This window comes from Oncorhynchus nerka, linkage group LG27 (assembly GCF_034236695.1).
Source record: "Oncorhynchus nerka isolate Pitt River linkage group LG27, Oner_Uvic_2.0, whole genome shotgun sequence".
In the NCBI taxonomy this organism is placed as follows: domain Eukaryota; kingdom Metazoa; phylum Chordata; class Actinopteri; order Salmoniformes; family Salmonidae; genus Oncorhynchus; species Oncorhynchus nerka.
In genome coordinates, this window is record NC_088422.1 from 15,404,577 (window position 1) to 15,423,767 (window position 19,191).

Here is a 19,191-nt window from a genome sequence, read left to right on the forward strand (position 1 = left end):
TAGAATCCTGCCATGCCTGTTCTTGGTCGTCACACCATGTTCAGCTGAAAAGGAGATCTGGTGTGTGCGCTATCTTCAGTCACACAATGTTCGGCTGGGAGGGAGATTATGTGTGTGTGCTAGTTTGTCTCCAAGTCTAGGCTTTCTGCCAATCTGTGGGTGTCTTATCTGGGTGTCCTCGGCAGCTATGTGTGTACTGTATGTGCGTTGTCCCTGTCTTCTGGGGTCAGTGTGTAAGAGCGTATGCGTCCCTGTCCTGTCCTCGAGAGTCCGTGTGTAATGTGTGTGCGTCCCTATCTTGTCCTCGAGAGTCCGTGTGTAATGTGTGTGTGTGAGAGATATCCTGTATGGGGCCCAACCTGTTTTACTATGAAAATACGTTGTCTCAGCTATAGTAGTGTAATGTCACCTACATAGGAATTAATAGTAATGTAATGTCACCTACATAGGAATTAGCAGTCCCTTACAGTACCCCCTGTATATAGCCTCGCTATTGTTATTTTACTGTTGCTCTTTAATTATTTGTTACTTTTATTTCTTATTTTTGTAGGTATTTTTCTTAACTGCATTGTTGGTTGAGGGCTTGTAAGTAAGCATTTAACCTGTTGTATTCGGCGCATGTGACAAATACAATTTGATCTAGAGACAACTCCAATATAGTGTTTTTTTCTCAAAGTTGCAGGGATGTCACTTGTTTTACTTATATCAGTACACTCATAATTTAAGCATTACGAAACTTATTTTCGATTAAATAAACCTCACGTAGCAGATACGCCATACATTTTTTGTTGACCAAATTTGACCCTCATCGACCTCCATACAAAAACTCCCTGCTTGGTTGGCGAAACAACGGGGGAAAAACGCCACCTGCTGGAGGGAGAAAGGTTTTCCACCCAAGTTGGGCCTCTCTTCCTCTGCATCCTTCCGTGTATGCTCATGCAACGCATCTTGAATTAGATGGGCGGAGTTCAACGGAAATTACCCAATCGTAACACACAGTTGTGTGTCGTAATGCACTAGGGTCTGACTGATCTAGTCCACACGTGAGAATTGTGCCGATAACTAAAAGTTTTCATATGCATGGAAATAAAACGATTGCCTATTGAACAACCAGTGAATAAATAAAAGATGAAAGCAACAGCCAAGGAGCAGGTAACTTACATTATATAGTGTGAACTTTTTCATTTTAGCATGAGGCAATGACGACTAGTACTAGTAATTAGCTGCCAGCTAACGTTAGCATCGCACATTACAGTGTACTGTAATTCTTCATGTGTGGCTAACGTAACGGTAACATTATCTAGCGGAGACAATATCTATTCGCTTAGTATTACAGATAACGTTAGTATTTGAATGGTTGTCGGAATTTAAGTTATGACGAGTTTCTGTAGCTAGTCCAATTTATCTAGCCAACTCTAGCTAGCCCATGCCTTTATATCCACCATGCAGCCAATTTGATGCTAGTTAGTTTACTAGCTAGATCTCGCACTACACCATATTATGATATATATATTCTGATATGATAACGTTACACATGATTCTCACGTTTCAAAGATGGAGCAATCAGAGTCTTCGCACGATGAGGAAGATGAGGGCCCGACCAGGGCCAAAAGGGGTAAGCCCGAGGTGGTCCAGAACGGGCTCCTCCGTCCCGTGAAGCTGTCGCGCGGTGACCTCTACAAACCTCCCACCGCAGATGAACTAAACCAGCTCAAGGAGGCCGAGAGCCTGTTCCACTGCAGCCTGCTCAAGATGCAGGTGAGAGGGGGGTTAGGTATGGGTGGAGGTCGGTGGTTCATTCACAAATGAATCGTTTTCAAGAACATTGACATTGTGTGTTTGTGTGTGTGTGTGTACACACACGCCTACATTCCAGTATTTCTGATGAAGGGGGGACCACACGGCCACTTAGCAACATGACAGCAGTCTCAATGGTCCCATGCATGCATATACATATATATTTCTTAATCTCCCTCTGTCTCTGCCAATGCCAACAGATGGAGGAGCTGCTGAAGGAGGTTTCCCTGAGTGAGCGCAGGAAGCAGCTGATTGACTCTTTTGTCCAGAGTGTCACTGAGCAGCTCCAGACTGTACCACAGACTTCTGACATGGAGGTATGTCAGTGATACGGTGGTTCCAGGGGATTAGAAATAGTGGGAACTTGTTGTATTTGGTCTGATCTCAATGATCTCCAAAATGTTTGCCATTGATCTCTCTCTTGCTTTTTCCCCAGCTAAGTGACTTGTCATGGTTGTCAGGAGGGGTGAAGGTCCCCTTTGTCTTGGTGCCAAAGGCAGCCAAGGGCAAGTTTCACATGGCACCGCCCATATCTGTTACCATCATAGGCAGCTACCCACTGGGCACCTGCACCAAACCAGGCATCTCAGTTGATCTGGCAGTCGCTATTCCTGCTGTACGTAACGCCACACTGTTCACTCTGAACAATAAGAGTCAACGTTTGGTCGTACAACAGAAATAACAACATACGTCTATTCATGTATTATCTTCAGGATGTCCTGCACCCTAAAGATGCCTTAAACCAGAGGTACCCACGGAAGAGGGCGATTTACCTGGCAGGACTGGCACAACATCTTGCCGCCTCTCCCGCCATCGGGGCCATGCGGTACTCATGTCTCCATGGCAACCGCCTCCGTCCTATCCTGTTGCTTTCCCCTCCAGGTACCTAGCATCTGTCACAGAAGGGTGGGATAGCAACAGTGCTTCTACATCTGCATAGCTTGCTTTTTGGGGTTTTAGGCTGGGTTTCTGTATAGCTCTTTGTGACATCGGCTGATGTTCAAAGGGCTCCATGAATACATTTGTTTGATTGAACAGTTGGTTCATTCTAAGGCCAAGTCTTGTAGAGCTTAAACCTTTTTTTTACGGTGTTCCTTAACTCAAAGCCTAGCTTGGTTGGATTTAGCATGCAATTCATATGGTTGTCGGCAAGCACCTATTCACTACCTGTTCATGTACCTATTCACAATATTGGTTTGTGTGTGTCAGTAATGATTAAATGAAATGGCCCCTTTTCCAGGCAAAGACTCCTCCAGTTTCACCTTGCGACTCCACGCCTGCCCTCCACCGGGCTTCTTCAAGCCCAGCCGCTTCCACCCCCAGAGGAACAACATCCGCACCGACTGGTATACTGGCCTGGGGAGCTCTCAGCCAGGTGAGGGCCTCAACTCAAACCAAGCAGCTTCGATATATTGTTTCCAAAAATACAGGTCTCTTCTGATTTAGGATGTTAATGGAAACTGATTGTTAAATGAGATGAGTGTTCCTTGTTGAGGGAGATGGTACACAAACCCGAATTACAGCTGTGCATTGGATAGATTCTTCACCTTTAAATCAGACTTAAGTCCACGTTCTCATCCATTCCTTTTCTGTCTGTATTTTTGGGCAGCGACAAGTGAGCCGCCCACTCCCCACTACAACAGTTCTGTTCTTGGGGACATGCTACCCAGGGCCCACCTGCAGTTCCTGACCGCTGTGAGCTCCCAGTGTGCCGCCTTTGCAGAGGGAGTGGCACTGCTCAAAGTGTGGCTCAGACAGAGGGAGCTGGACCAGGTATGGGCCCCTGCACCACCACCCGCTCCCTCTCTATCAAGAGTTTTACTGGGCTGAATGAACCCTGTGCTTAAACTACTCTTTCTTCCCCCAGGGCGTTGGGTGTTTCAGTGGATTCCTGGGCTCCATGCTGCTGGCATACCTCCTCTCCTGCCACAGAGTCAGCAACACCATGACAGCCTACCAGCTGCTCCGCAACAGCCTGCATTTCCTGGGTAAGATGCATGAGGTCTCATCTCCTACCTGTCTGTCTACTCCTACTGTTGGAGTAACATTGCATGTACCATAAATACCATACCTGGTGTTATTGCAAAGTGTTTGGTGTTGATCTCATCACTACTCTGTTTAGAGCCGGTCTCATTGTCATCGCTTTCTTCTCAATCTCAGCTTTCAACGACCTGACCGAGAATGGAATTACCCTAGCCAAAGGCCCAGATTCAACAGCGGTGAGGCAGGACTAGTCCAAATGCCACCCAAAAACTATCTTTTGGCATTTGTTTTCCATTAGTCCTTTGTTGATATAGTCCCAAAAAGTTTTCAAGTTGTATAACTTTCGAAGTACAGCTGGTATAATCATCATGTGATGCAAAATGCATCATACCGGCTGTATTTCTGTATTTTGAATTGTATCTCTTCAACTCGATTTCTGACATGCAAAACATTTTGGGACAATATCAACAATGGACTAATGAAACAAATACAAGAAGCTAGTTTTTTGGGGGGAATTTTTCTTTAGTAATAGGAGTGCTTTTCTATTTTCTCCATTATGGATCATAATCACATGTTCTTCTCCCCCTTGTTTTCTTTCGTTCCCTCCCTCAGCCCTCTCTCGCCGAGTTCCACACTGCTTTCCAGGTTGTTTTTGTCGACCCCTCTGGACACCTCAACATGTGTGCTGACATGACAGCCTGCACCTACAAACAGGTGAGTGCCCTGTGGCAAGGTGCCTTGAGATTGGCTGGATGGCAGTAACATGCCCTCTGATTGGTTGACTGTAGCTTGTTTGGCTCTCAGGTGCAGCACGAGGCTTCTCTGTCGCTGCAGTTTTGGGACGACCCCACCGTGGATGGATTCCATGCCCTACTCATGACCCCCAAGCCCATGATCAGGACCAGTGACCATGTCTTCCAGTAAGGCCTTGTTCGGAACACACGCTAGCACACACACACTTATTGTTCTCTCCTCTTGTATTAACTTTGACCCCTCCCTCCCCCATATTCTGTTTGTTCTCCTCTCCTGTGTGTCTCTGTCATCAGGCTGTGTGAGCTGGTCAAGCTGCAGTGCTGCTGTAAGAAACTCAACCTCCTCAGTGAACTCATGGACCACAGTGGAAACTACGTCCTCACCGCACTCCCCTTCATCCTCTCCCTCCTGCAACGAGGACTGGGCCAAAGAGTCCGCCTCCTCACCCACTCACTGACCCCTGACCCCGAGGTGAGCATTCTCCTGCTTTCTTTGATTTCCGTATGTTAAATAGTACTGAATGGTTTGTGTTCCTGTGTTTCACTTTGTAAAATGTGTGTGTGGTGTTGAGACAGGTTGTGTGTAATTCAGGTCTGTTGACTGGGACGGACTGGTCCAGTACGTTTTAGAGTGAACTGTTTACTTGATAACGTTCCTAATGGGTAGTCTGGTTGGTGTGTGTAACAGTGTATGTTTGCTATGGCAGTGGCCGGTGGAGAGTGATGCTCCGAAGCACAACGCCCAGCCACCCCTGTCCTTTGGCCTGCTGCTCAACCCAGAACAGGCGGCCTCTGTACTGGAGAGAGGACCCCCAGCCGATAGTCCCAAGGTCTGTGTCTATTTCTCTCTTTGTGTTTCTGTGTTAACAATTAATACCATGCTTTCAAATGTGTCATCCAGTTGTGTGTGTCATTTGCACTGCTGTGTGTGTTTGTGCAGGCTGAGGAGTTCAGGCAGCTGTGGGGGTCTCGCTCTGAGCTGCGTCGGTTCCAGGACGGTGACATCACGGAGGCTGTGGTGTGGGAAGGAGAGACCATCTGTCAAAAGAGACTGGTCCCACGCCAGCTCATCACCCACCTGCTGCAGCTGTACGTACCTCACCACTCCTAAGCACAGATCTAGAATCAGATCATCCTACCTCCAATCCTAATCATAACCATTTTGGGGATGGATAAAGATCTGACCCTGTATCAGTCGGTTTAATTAATACTTTTTATTTTATTCCACCTTTTATTTAACCAGGTTGACCAGTTGAGAACAAGTTCTCATTTACAACTGCAACCTGGCCAAGATAAAGCAAAGCAGTGCGACACATTTACATTACATTTACATTTAAGTCATTTAGCAGACGCTCTTATCCAGAGCGACTTACAAATTGGTGCTTTCACCTTATGACATCCAGTGGAACAGCCACTTTACAATAGTGCATCTAGGTCTTTTAAGGGGGGAGAAGGATTACTTTATCCTATCCTAGGTATTCCTTAAAGAGGTGGGGTTTCAGGTGTCTCCGGAAGGTGGTGATTGACTCCGCCGTCCTGGCGTCGTGAGGGAGTTTGTTCCACCATTGGGGGGCCAGAGCAGCGAACAGTTTTGACTGGGCTGAGCGGGAACTGTACTTCCTCAGTGGTAGGGAGGCGAGCAGGCCAGAGGTGGATGAACGCAGTGCCCTTGTTTGGGTGTAGGGCCTGATCAGAGCCTGGAGGTAGTGAGGTGCCGTTCCCCTCACAGCTCCGTAGGCAAGCACCATGGTCTTGTAGCGGATGCGAGCTTCAACTGGAAGCCAGTGGAGAGAGCGGAGGAGCGGGGTGACGTGAGAGAACTTGGGAAGGTTGAACACCAGACGGGCTGCGGCGTTCTGGATGAGTTGTAGGGGTTTAATGGCACAGGCAGGGAGCCCAGCCAACAGTGAGTTGCAGTAATCCAGACGGGAGATGACAAGTGCCTGGATTAGGACCTGCGCCGCTTCCTGTGTGAGGCAGGGTCGTACTCTGCGGATGTTGTAGAGCATGAACCTACAGGAACGGGCCACCGCCTTAATGTTATTTGAGAACGACAGGGTGTTGTCCAGGATCACGCCAAGGTTCTTAGCGCTCTGGGACGAGGACACAATGGAGTTGTCAACCGTGATGGCGAGATCATGGAACGGGCAGTCCTTCCCCGGGAGGAAGAGCAGCTCCGTCTTGCCGAGGTTCAGCTTGAGGTGATGATCCGTCATCCACACTGATGTGTCTGCCAGACATGCAGAGATGCGATTCGCCACCTGGTCGTCAGAAGGGGGAAAGGAGAAGATTAATTGTGTGTCGTCTGCATAGCAATGATAGGAGAGACCATGTGAGGTTATGACAGAGCCAAGTGACTTGGTGTATAGCGAGAATAGGAGAGGGCCTAGAACAGAGCCCTGGGGGACACCAGTGGTGAGAGCACGTGGTGAGGAGACGGATTCTCGCCACGCCACCTGGTAGGAGCGACCTGTCAGGTAGGACGCAATCAAGCGTGGGCCGCGCCGGAGATGCCCAACTCGGAGAGGGTGGAGAGGAGGATCTGATGGTTCACAGTATCGAAGGCAGCCGATAGGTCTAGAAGGATGAGAGCAGAGGAGAGAGAGTTAGCTTTAGCAGTGCGGAGCGCCTCCGTGATACAGAGAAGAGCAGTCTCAGTTGAATGACTAGTCTTGAAACCTGACTGATTTGGATCAAGAAGGTCATTCTGAGAGAGATAGCGGGAGAGCTGGCCAAGGACGGCACGTTCAAGAGTTTTGGAGAGAAAAGAAAGAAGGGATACTGGTCTGTAGTTGTTGACATCGGAGGGATCGAGTGTAGGTTTTTTCAGAAGGGGTGCAACTCTCGCTCTCTTGAAGACGGGAGGGACGTAGCCAGCGGTCAGGGATGAGTTGATGAGCGAGGTGAGGTAAGGGAGAAGGTCACCGGAGATGGTCTGGAGAAGAGAGGAGGGGATAGGGTCAAGCGGGCAGGTTGTTGGGCGGCCGGCCGTCACAAGACGCGAGATGTCATCTGGAGAGAAAGAGGTCAGACACAAACACAGTTACACATGGAATAAACAAACATACAGTCAATAACACAATATAAAGTATATATACAGTGTGTGCAAATGGTGTGAGGAGGTAAGGCAATAAATAGACCACGGTAGCGAAGTATTTACAACTTAGCAAATTAACACGGGAGTGATAGATGTGCAGAGAATGATATGCAAGTAGAAATACTGGTGTGCAAAAAAGTAAATAAAAACAATATGGGGATTAGGTAGGTAGATTGGATGGGCTTTTTACAGGTGTGCTGTGTACAGCTGCAGCGATCAGTTAGCTGCTCAGACAGCTGATGCTTAAAGTTAGTGAGGGAGATATAAGTCTCCAACTTGCAATTCGTTCCAGTCATTGGAAGCAAAGAACTGGAAGGAAAGGCGGCCAAAGTAGGTGGTGGCTTTGGGGATGACCAGTGAGATACACCTGCTGGAGCGCGTGCTACGGGTGGGTATTATGGTGACCAGTGAGTTGAGACAAGGCGTCGCTTTACCTAGCAAAGACTTATATATGACCTGGAGCCAGTGGGTCTGGCGACGAATATGTAGCGAGTGCCAGCCGACGAGAGCGTACAGGTTGCAGTGTGGGTAGTATATGGGTCTTTGGTGACAAAACGGATGGCACTGTGATAGACTGCATCCAGTTTGGGATCACTACCCTTTTGTTTACCTGTCGGCCCCAGCCTCGAACACAGGTCCTGTATGTACCTAACTGACCCGCTCTACCCATTTAATCGCCATTTACCCGTTATTGTCTTAGGTCTCCTGATCAACACCTGCGATTGCTTTATGCCTCCAATGTCAATATTCCTTGCCTGCTGCTGTCTCATCTAGTTCTTATTGTTTTATTTCACTGTAGAGTCCTCAGTCCCACTCAAAATGCCTTAGATAGCTCTTTTGTCCCACCCTACACACATCCGGAGACCTCACCTGGCTTAATTGCTGCCTCCAGAGACGAAACCTCATCGTCACTCAATGCCTAGGTTTACCTCCACTGTACTTACATCCTACCATACCAATGTCTGTACATTATGCCCTGAATCTGTTCTACCACGCCCAGAAATCTACTCCTTTTATTCTCTGTTCCAAACACACTAGACAACCAGTTCTTCTAGCCTTTAGCCATACCCTTATCCTACTCCTCCTCTGGTGATGTAGAGGTTAAACCAGGCCCGGGAGCCCCCAGTTCCACTCCTATTCCCCAGGTGCTATCATTTGTTGATTTCTGTAACCGTACAAGCCTTGGTTTCATGCATGTTAACATTAGAAGCCTCCTCCCTAAGTTTTATTCACTGCTTTAGCACACTCTGCCAACCCTGATGTCCTAGCCGTGCCTGAATCCTGGCTTAGGAAGACAAAAAATTCAGACATTTCCATCCCCAACTACAACATTTCTGTCAAGGTGGAACTGCCAAAGGGGGTGGAATTAGCCTGCAGAGTTCTGTGATGCTATCCAGGTCTGTGCCCAAACAGTTCGAGCATCTACTTTTAAAAATCCACCTTTCCAGAAACAAGTCTCTCACTGTTGCCGCTTGTTATAGACCTCCCCCAGCTGTGCCCTGGACACCATATGTGAATAATTGCACCCCCCCATCCATCTTCAGAGTTTGTACTGTTAGGTGACCTAAACTGGGATATGCTTAACACCCCAGCCATTCTACAATCTAAGCTAGATGCCCTCAATCTCACACAAATTATCAAGGAACCTACCAGGTACAGCCCTAAATCCGTAAACATGGGCACCCTCATAGATATCATCTTGACCAACCTGCCCTCTAAATACACCTCCGCTGTCTTCAACCAGGATCTCAGCGATCACTGACTCATTGCCTGTGTGCGTTATGGGTCCGTGGTCAAACGACCACCCTTCATCACTGTCAAATGCTCCCTAAAACACTTCAGTGAGTAGGCCTTTCTAATTAGCCTGGCCCGGGTATCCTGGAAGGATAATGACCTCATTCCATCTGTAGAGGATGCCTGGTTATTCTTTAAAAGTGCTTTCCTCACCATCGTAAATAAGCATGCCCATTTAAAAAAAAATTGAACTAAGAACAAATATAGCCCTTGGTTCTCTCCAGGCCTGACTGCCCTTGACCAGCTTAAAAACATCCTGTGGCGTACTGCATTAGCATCAAATAGCCCCTGCGATATGCACATTTTCAGGGAAGTTAGGAACCAATATACACAGACAGTTAGGAAAGCAAAGGCTAGCTTTTTCAAAAAGAAATTGGCATCCTGTAGCACAAACTACAAAAGTTCTGGGACACTGTAAAGTCCATGGAGAATAAGAGCACCCAGCTGCCCACTGCACTGAGGCTAGGAAACACTGTCACCACCGATAAATCTACAATAATAGAGAATTTCGATACGCATTTTTGTACGGCTGGCCATTCTTCCACCTGGCTACCCCTACCCCGGTAAACAGCTCTGCACCCCCCACAGCAACTTGCCCAAGCCTCCTCCATTTCTCCTTCACCCAAGTCCAGATAGCTGATGTTCTGAAAGAGCTGCAAAATCTGGATCCCTACAAATCAGCTGCGCTAGACAATCTGGACCCTCTTTCTAAAATTATCCGCCGCAATTGTTGCAACCCTTATTACGAGTCTGTTCAACATCTCTTTCGTATCGTCTGAGATCTCTAAAGATTGGAAAGCTGCTGCGGTCATCCCCCTCTTCAAAGGGGGAGACACTCTAGACCCAAACAGTTACAGACCTATATCTATCTTTCTTCGAAAGCCAAGTTAACAAACAGATCACCGACAATTTTGAATCCCACTATACCTTCTCTGCTATGCAATCTGGTTTCCGAGCTGGTCATGGCTGCACCTCAGCCACGCTCAAGGTCCTAAACGATATCATAACTGCCATTGATAAAAGACAGTACTGTGCAGCCGTCTTCATTGACCTGGCCAAGGCTTTCGACTCTGTCAATCACCGCATTCTGATCGGCAGACTCAACATCCTTGGTTTCTCAAATGACTGCCTCGCCTGGTTCACCAACTACTTCTCAGAGTTCGGTGTGTCAAATCGGAGGGCCTGTTGTCCGGACCTTTGGCAGTCTCCATGGGGGTGCCACAGGGTTCAGTTCTCGGGCCGGCTCTTTTCTCTGTATACTTCAATCATGTCACTCTTGCTGTTGGTGATTCTCTGATCCACCTCTACGCAGACGACACCATTCTGTATACATCTGGCCCTTCTTTGGAGACTGTGTTTACAAACCTCCAGACAAGCTTCAATGCCATACAGCTCTCCTTCCGTGGCCTCCAATTGCTCTTAAATACAAGTAAAACTAAATTCATGCTCTTCAACCTATCGCTGCCCCCGCCCGCCCATCTAGAATCACTACCCTGGACGGTTCTGACTTAGAATATGTGGACAACTACAAATACCTAGGTGTCTGGTTAGACTGTAAACTCTCCTTCCAGACTCACATTAAGCATCTCTAATCCAAAGTTAAATGTAGAATCAGCTTCCTATTTCGCAACAAAGCATCCTTCACTCATGCTGCCTAACACCCTCGTAAAAGTGACTATCCTACCGATCCTTGACTTCGGCAATGTCATTTACAAAATAGCCTGCAACACTCAGCAAATTGGACGCAGTCTATCACAGTGCCATCCGTTTTGTCACCAAAGCCCCATATACTACCCACCACTGCGACCTGTATGCGCTCGTTGGCTGGCCCTTGCTTCATATTCGTCGCCAAATCCACTGGCTCCAGGTCATATATAAGTCTTTGCATGGTAAAGCGACGCCATGTCTCAGCTCACTGGTCACCATAGCAGCACCCACCCATAGTACGCGCTCAAAATCCCCCCTTTGGCCGCCTTTCCTTCCAGTTCTCTGCTGCCAATGACTGGAACGAATTGCAAGAATCACTGAAGCTGGAGATTTACTTCTCCCTCACTAACTTTAAGCATCAGCTGTCAGAGCAGCTTACTGATCATAGCACCTGTACACAGCCCATCTGTAAATAGCCAACCCAACTACCTCATCCCCATATTGTTATTTATTTTTTTCTCCTTCGCACCCCAGTATCTCTACTTGCACATCAATCACTCCAGTGTTTAATTACAATTTAGCAATTATTTTGCCACTATGGCCTATTTATTGCCTTACCTCCTTAATCTTACTATATTTACAGACACTATATATAGATTTTTCTATTGTGTCATTGACTGTACGTTTGTTTATCCCATGTATAACTCTGTGTTGTTTTTGTCGCACTGGTTTGCTTTATCTTGACCAGGTCGCAGTTGCAAATGAGAACTTGTTCTCAGCTGGCCTACCTGGTTAAATGAAGGTGAAATAAATAAACCCTCTCCTATACTAGAAGGAAGGAGTAGGCTGAGCTGTTCATCAAAATGCTTGCATCCACACAAAGCCTCTTTCACAACTCTCCACCATCTTTTCCTTGTATGATGTTGTGTTGGCTGTATGGGAAGTATTGTTAGAAGCAGGTTTAAGAGAGGCTCCTTTCTCTTCTCCTCAGTCATGCAGATATACCAGAATCCTGTGTGAGATACATTGGAGGGATGCTGGATGATGTCATCAAAGTGGGACGGGAGGTAGTTCTGAGTTTTCTGTAGTAGTGCATCTTACTCTGGGTTGATGATCCCCTCCATACAAACTTTGACATCTGAAACCTGTTAAAGCTGTGTGTGTGTGTTCGCCAGGTGTGCAGTACTGGTGAGGAGGAGAGTCTGAAGGTGGTTCAGTCATATGATGATCTAAGCAGGAAGCTGTGGACGCTGGAGGGGCTTCCCTTGTCCATAACTTCAGTGCAGGGGGCCCACCCAGCCCTCCGCTACACCCAGGTAACCCCCCCTAGCTACTGTACCCTACCTAGACCCCCCCCCCCCTTCCCCATTGACACATCTCAACAGGAGTGTATTCATTGGTGCAAAACCTAACAAAAGGGTTTGGCAGCATGAGTTTCAGTTAGGTCACTTCCCGTTAAGGCCTGTTTATTTCAATTTGGCTCCTAATCCACTCCAGCTCCTCCATGCAGCAGACGTTAATTAGCGAGTTGGAGATGGTTCATCATTTCAATGTTTGATTTGTGCTTCCTCCATCACACAGGTGTTCCCCCCAGTGCCCCTGAAGCTGGACTACTCATTCTTTAACAGAGAGAAGTTGTCCCGGTCACTGGTACCCCATGAGGTCAAACCTTGCCCTGTGTACATCACCCCTATCCAAGGTACGGCACACCATTTCTTACGTGTGTGTGTGTATGGGGGGTGCATGTGTTCATCAGTGCCTTGCGTTCATGTGTTGCGCTTACAATGCTGCCTGCCTTCATGTACGTGCCAAAACTGTGGCGGGACTGAACTTTTCTAGGCCTAGTTGTTAGGTAAATTAGGGTTCATACATTCTCTTCAACACAATGTGCAACAACAATCTCGCCACAGTGAGGCAGCATTGTATTTGTAAATGGGATAGAATACTAATTCTTCCATTATGGTTCACTTTCCCATCAACCACATCCATGCCTGTTGCTTGTAGCCTACCATTTAGGCTTATAATCCAACTCAATATGCAGGTTAATGCTCAACATGCTTCAATAATGAACACAGGAAGCAGTCAGTTAAACAATCTCAGCCTTCTTATAAAACGTTAATTTTGGAAGCAAAATAACTATGATGGCATGGGACTCGAGGCGTTAACTCAGGCCAACAAATGAACGAAGAGCATAGAATTGCGTTTCTTAAAATACAAACAACCCTTCACCTTGGTATATTGGCAATATACCACAAACTCCTGAGGTGCCTTATTGCTATTATAAACTGGTTACCAACGTAATTAGAGCAGTAAAAAGACTTGTTTTGTCATACCCGTAGTATTGGCTTTCAGCCCATCAGCATTCAGGGCTCGAACCATCCAGTTTATAATAAGAACACATAGTGAATTGACATACTGACACATTTTTATTGTTTTGGCTGAGTACTCCAGCGCTTTACTTTGGCTCTGCACTCAAGTGCATTATTCACAATTCATTCAGGACTATCTGTAATCATGGTAGCATCCACATTAATGGAGAAGTGTTTAGTGTTTCTATTGGCACAAATGTATCTGGAACGCAACCAAAACAAACAGCAAATGCATCCAAACAAATTTGGAGTCACAAACTTGATAAAGACATTGTGCTGTTAATATGGGACCAAATACTTAACTTTTGACTGCTACAATACACAAGTGAATTTGGCCCAACACTTTTGGTCCCCTAAAATGGGGGGGGACACTATGTACAAAAAGTGCTGTAATTTCTAAATGGTATGGATGAAAATACCCTCGGTCTGCTCTTTAACCTCATAGTCATTGTATCATTTAAAATCCAAAGTGCTGGAGTACGGAGACAAAAATATACACTAACGTTCTAAAGTTTGGGGTCACTTAGAAATGTCCTTGTTTTTGAAAGTCGAGCACATTTTTTGTCCAAATTGATCAGAAATACAGTGTAGACATCGTTAATGTTGTAAATGTCTATTGTAGCTGGAGGCGGCAGATTTCTTTTATGGAATATCTACCTAGGCGTACAGAGGCCCATTATCAGCAACCATCACTCCTGTGTTCCAATGGCACGTTGTGTTAGCTAATCCAAGTTTATCATTTTAAAAGGCTAATTGATCACTAGAAAACCCTTTCGTAAATATGTTAGCACAGCTGAAAACTGTTGTGCTAATTAAAGAAGCAATTAAACTGGCCATCTTTAGACTAGTTCTGTCTGGAGCGTCAGCATTTGTGGGTGTGATTACAGGCTCAAAAGGGCCAGAAACAAAGAGCTTTCTTCTGAAACTCGTCAGTCTATTCTTGTTTTGAGAAACTAAAGCTATTCCATGCGAGAAATTGCCAAGAAACTGAAGATCTCGTACAGCACTGTGTACTACTCCCTTCACAGAACAGCGCAAACTGTCTCTAACCAGAATAGAAAGAGGAGTGGGAGGCCCCAGTGCACAACTGCGCAAGAAGACCTGTACATTAGTGTCTAGTTTGAGAAACAGACGCCTCACAACTGGCAGCTTCATTAAATAGTATCCGCAGAACACCAGTCTCAACATCAACCGTGAAGAAGTGACTCCGGGATGCTGGCCTTCTAGGCAGAGTTCCTCTGTCCAGTGTCTGTGTTCTTTAGCCCATCTTAGTCTTTTCTTTTTATTGGCCAGTCTGAGATATGGCTTTTTCTTTGCAACTCTGCCTAGAAGGCCAGCATCCCAGAGTTGCCTCTTCACTGTTGATGTTGAGACTGGTGTTTTGTGGGTACTATTTAATGAAGCTGCCAGTCGAGGACTTTGAGGCGTCTGTTTCTCAATGTCTACACTGTATTTCTGACCAGTTTGATGTTAAATGTGCTTTTCTTTTAAAAACAAGGACATTTCAAAGTGACCCCAAACTTTTGAACGGTAGTATATAATTGTCACTGGCCCAATACTTTTGTAGCTCACTGTAAATTCCAACAAGATTTGTTAAGCATAGAATATTGCGCATAATTGAGCAACACAAGATATAAGCAGGCTTTCGAAATGGCCAGTAGCTGCCATATCAAAATAGGACAGTAACAATAGCAAATAGCGCATCCAACAAAACACCATCAAAATAATGAAAATACTTAAATGACAACAATTACATTTACATTTAAGTCATTTAGCAGACGCTCTTATCCAGAGCGACTTACAATGAATTGTTTAGCATCTAATTGTATATTAGATGTGGACTCGTGAGTTTTTGTTTTGCCCCTTTTTCTCCCCAATTTCGTGGTATCCAATTGTTTTAGTAGCTACTATCTTGTCTCATCGCTACAACTCCCGTACGGCTCGGGAGAGACGAAGGTTGAAAGTCATGCGTCCGATACACAACCCAACCAAGACTGCTTCTTAACACAGTGCACATCCAACCCGGAAGCCGTCGTCTACCGCCGTCTGTGCACCGCCACCGCCGTCTGTGCACCTCTACCGCCGTCTGTACCGCCGTCTGTGCACCTCTACCGCCGTCTGTGTACCGCAGTCTGTTCACCTCTACCGCCGTCTGTGCACCTCTACCGCAGTCTGTTCACCTCTACCGCCGTCTGTGCACCTCTACCGCCGTCTGTACCGCCGTCTGTACCGCCGTCTGTGCACCTCTACCGCCGTCTGTGTACCGCAGTCTGTTCACCTCTACCGCCGTCTGTGCACCTCTACCGCCGTCTGTGCACCTCTACCGCCGTCTGTGTACCGCAGTCTGTTCACCTCTACCGCCGTCTGTGCACCTCTACCGCCGTCTGTGCACCTCTACCGCCGTCTGTACCGCCGTCTGTGCACCTCTACCGCCGTCTGTGTACCGCCGTCTGTGCACCTCTACCGCCGTCTGCACCGCCGTCTGTGCACCTCTACCGCCGTCTGTGCAACTCTACCGCCGTCTGTGCACCTCTACCACTGTCTGTGCATGTCTGTGCACCTCTACCGCCGTCTGTGCACCTCTACCGCCGTCTGTGCACGTCTGTGCACCTCTACCGCCGTCTGTGCACCTCTGTGCACCTCTACCGCCGTCTGTGCACGTCTGTGCAACTCTACCGCCGTCTGTGCACCTCTACCACTGTCTGTGCATGTCTGTGCATGTCTGTGCACCTCTACCGCCGTCTGTGCACCTCTACCGCCGTCTGTGCACCTCTACCGCCGTCTGTGCACCTCTACCGCCGTCTGTGCACCTCTACCACCGTCTGTGCACCTCTACCACTGTCTGTGCACCTCTACCACCGTCTGTGCATGTCTGTGCACCTCTACCACCGTCTGTGCATGTCTGTGCACCTCTACCGCCGTCTGTGCACCTCTACCGCCGTCTGTGCACCTCTACCGCCGTCTGTGCACTTCTACCGCCGTCTGTGCACCTCTACCACTGGGTGCTTTGCTTTTTGTATCTGGATAGTTATGAAAAAGACCTAATAATTGTCAGCTGTGATGGAGACTGGGTTGTCCCCAGCGCTGTGGTCCCTGAGGCCTGCGTAGTTCAGAGCTTGGTGAACCCTGAGGTAGGAGGGCACATTGTATGTATTGCCTTCGGCAAATCTAGCAAATGACCTCTGTTAAATCCTTGGGTTCCCCTTTCTCGTTGGTTCTAAAGCGAAAATGTATCCAAAAAGGGGCGGTGGAGTTTTTTTACGACACCAGATCTGCCATTTTCACTCTTCCTCTCTCTTATCCTACTAAAGGTAGACGAGGTCACGTGACCCCAAACGTTAGTAGGCTCTATGACCCCTTCCACTCTGTCGAGAGGTGTAATTTTATCCCCTCACCTCACTCACATTGATGTGATTTAGCAAACAGCGTTAAGAGTACCAACTAACTAAAAAATCCGACCAATGGTGCCGTTTATGATCTATACGGCATACTGCCCAAGCCTAGTGGGTACTGTACAGACCTAATTGAAGTGTTTTGTTGTGGAGCCAGAGAAGGTATGCTATTTGTGTGTTCTACTATGAACCCTTCTCGCTTGCCTTCTCCTGTTGTAGTGATCTGCCACATGGAGGGCAGTGGGAAGTGGCCTCATGACCGAGTGGCCATCCGCCACATTAAAGCAGCCTTCCACATCAGCCTGGGAGAACTGTTAACCCAACACCACCACTACACCTGCCAGCCCAGTCCCACACACCTGGATGTGTGGAAGGTATGGGCCCCGCTCTCTCTCTCTCTCTCTCTCTCGGTGGGGTTAGGAAGGTAGTGATTATGATTATTAATGACACACACTGACATCTACAGTTGTCACAATTGAGCTTTGTAACATAGATTTGATTTTAATTTGACTGATATAGGGAAGCACTGTTCTCAGACATCTTGACTAACTGTGTGTGTGTGTGCAGGATGGCTTGGTGTTCAGGATCCAGGTAGCGTACCACCGGGAGCCTCAGGTCCTAAGGGAGAGTGTTAGTCCAGAGGGCCTGCTCATCGTCAGGGACAACGCGGAGGCTCAGGCCCTGGAGATGGCCACCATGCAGCGGCCCCTACTCACCAGCACCCTGCACGGGTCAGGCTCTCTCTGTCAGCTAACACTATAGCTTTACACCTTTTCTCTCAAACAGACACACATATCCTAATGTCTCTGTGGTTGTGTGTTCTAGGCTCCAGCAGCTCCACCCGTGCTTCGGGGCGGTGTGTCGCCTGGCCAAGCGCTGGCTGGGAGCGCAGCTCTTTAGCGATGACATCACAGAGGACACTGCTGACCTGCTGGTGGCGTCCCTCTTCCTGCAGCCGGCCCCCTTCACTCCTCCAGGGTAACTAGTTACCTACTTGAAGTATCAATCCCTCTGCTAATTTTTCTCTCACTTGTTCTATCGTCACTTTCCTGTACCACAAACTCTTTCTCTCAAATTCTTTGTTGGTCTGTGTAATCTGAGGGATGTATGTGTCTCTAATATGGTCATACATTTTGTTAGGAAGTGCAGTTCAATTTTGTATGCGGTGGGCACATAGACAGATCTGGCTCTCAAGAGAAGACAGGCTATGGCGGACTTTCCCAATACAAAGGCTATGCTCACTGAGTCTTTACATAGTCAGAGCTTTCCTTTAATTTTGGGTCAGTCACAGTGGTCAGGTGTTCTGCCACGGTGTACTCTTGGTTTAGGGCCAAATCGTTTAATTATTTTCAATGTGTCAAGTAATTATCTTTTGTTTTCTCATGAGTTGGTTGGGTCTAATTGTGTTGCTGTCCTGGGGCTCTGTGGAGCCCCAGAACCAGCTTGCTGAGGGGACTCTTCTCCAGGTTCATCTCTCTGTAGGTTATGGTTTCATCTCTCTCTAGGTTATGGTTTCATCTCTGTAGGTTATGGTTTCATCTCTGTAGGTTATGGTTAAGGTTTGGGAATCACTTCCTTTTAGGTGGTTGAAGAATTTAATGGCTCTTTCTGGATTTTGATATTGGCCTAAATCTGCTCTGCATGCATTATTTGTGTTTTTGTACACAAGGATATTTTAGCAGAATTCTTGTTTGGTGAACAGACCCCAGACCTCACAACCATAAAGGGCTATGGGTTTTATAACTGATTCCAGTATTTTTTTGCCAGATCATACTGTGTTTTCCATTAGTTTTGCAGTCGTCGGCGAATCATCTGGTCACAGATTAATACTTCATATTATCTCTGGCTGCTTTTCATTTAGAAGTTTTAACTTGATATGCATCTTCTAGTGATCTATTGACTGGACAGGCGCCTGACAGTCAAATCGAGCGATGACGGGGAAACGCGGTCTGTCTGTCCGGCCTCCTGGTACAGTTTGTGTGCTCTGTGGTTGGTTGCTGTCAAATGTGTTTTTCAAGAAGGGAGAGCACGATGCTCGTGAATTTGCACGTCACGTGTAATGTAAGTGGTAACGATGAGTCAAAATTCACTTAGACAAATTATTGTTCTCTGCCACAGTCATTTATTGTTTTTCACATCTTTCCTATAGCCAGCCACGCAGAGTTGTGGCGCATAGGCCACTTATTGTGCTTTGATTGACAACTGAACAGCAAGTAGTTTATTGAAGGTGTAGAACTGACTGAATACATTTGATCTTCTATATCCCTTTGCCATTCATAAATAATGCAGCGTTGTTCTACTGTATGTCCATGGTATCGGGACAAGGTTCCTAGGTTTCCTATCCTGGGACAAGGTTCCTA

General features: G+C 47.0%; 1 protein-coding gene across 1 annotated transcript in view; it reads left to right on the top strand.

The window, feature by feature from the left end:
• Positions 1-981: 981 nt before the first annotated feature.
• The window catches only part of LOC115111291 (nucleolar protein 6-like), a 34,272-nt gene continuing 16,062 nt past the window's right edge, over positions 982-19,191 (top strand). Inside the window, exons 1-20 of the mRNA XM_029637203.2 lie at positions 982-1,152; positions 1,555-1,758; positions 1,998-2,114; positions 2,234-2,413; positions 2,511-2,679; positions 3,038-3,172; positions 3,407-3,570; positions 3,665-3,785; positions 3,958-4,016; positions 4,393-4,494; positions 4,585-4,700; positions 4,827-5,004; positions 5,240-5,362; positions 5,473-5,621; positions 12,062-12,137; positions 12,246-12,386; positions 12,652-12,769; positions 17,051-17,205; positions 17,399-17,562; positions 17,657-17,809. Coding sequence (XP_029493063.1) covers positions 1,129-1,152; positions 1,555-1,758; positions 1,998-2,114; positions 2,234-2,413; positions 2,511-2,679; positions 3,038-3,172; positions 3,407-3,570; positions 3,665-3,785; positions 3,958-4,016; positions 4,393-4,494; positions 4,585-4,700; positions 4,827-5,004; positions 5,240-5,362; positions 5,473-5,621; positions 12,062-12,137; positions 12,246-12,386; positions 12,652-12,769; positions 17,051-17,205; positions 17,399-17,562; positions 17,657-17,809 — 2,648 coding nt within the window. The 5' untranslated portion in view covers positions 982-1,128. The remainder of the gene's footprint in view (positions 1,153-1,554; positions 1,759-1,997; positions 2,115-2,233; positions 2,414-2,510; positions 2,680-3,037; positions 3,173-3,406; positions 3,571-3,664; positions 3,786-3,957; positions 4,017-4,392; positions 4,495-4,584; positions 4,701-4,826; positions 5,005-5,239; positions 5,363-5,472; positions 5,622-12,061; positions 12,138-12,245; positions 12,387-12,651; positions 12,770-17,050; positions 17,206-17,398; positions 17,563-17,656; positions 17,810-19,191) is intronic.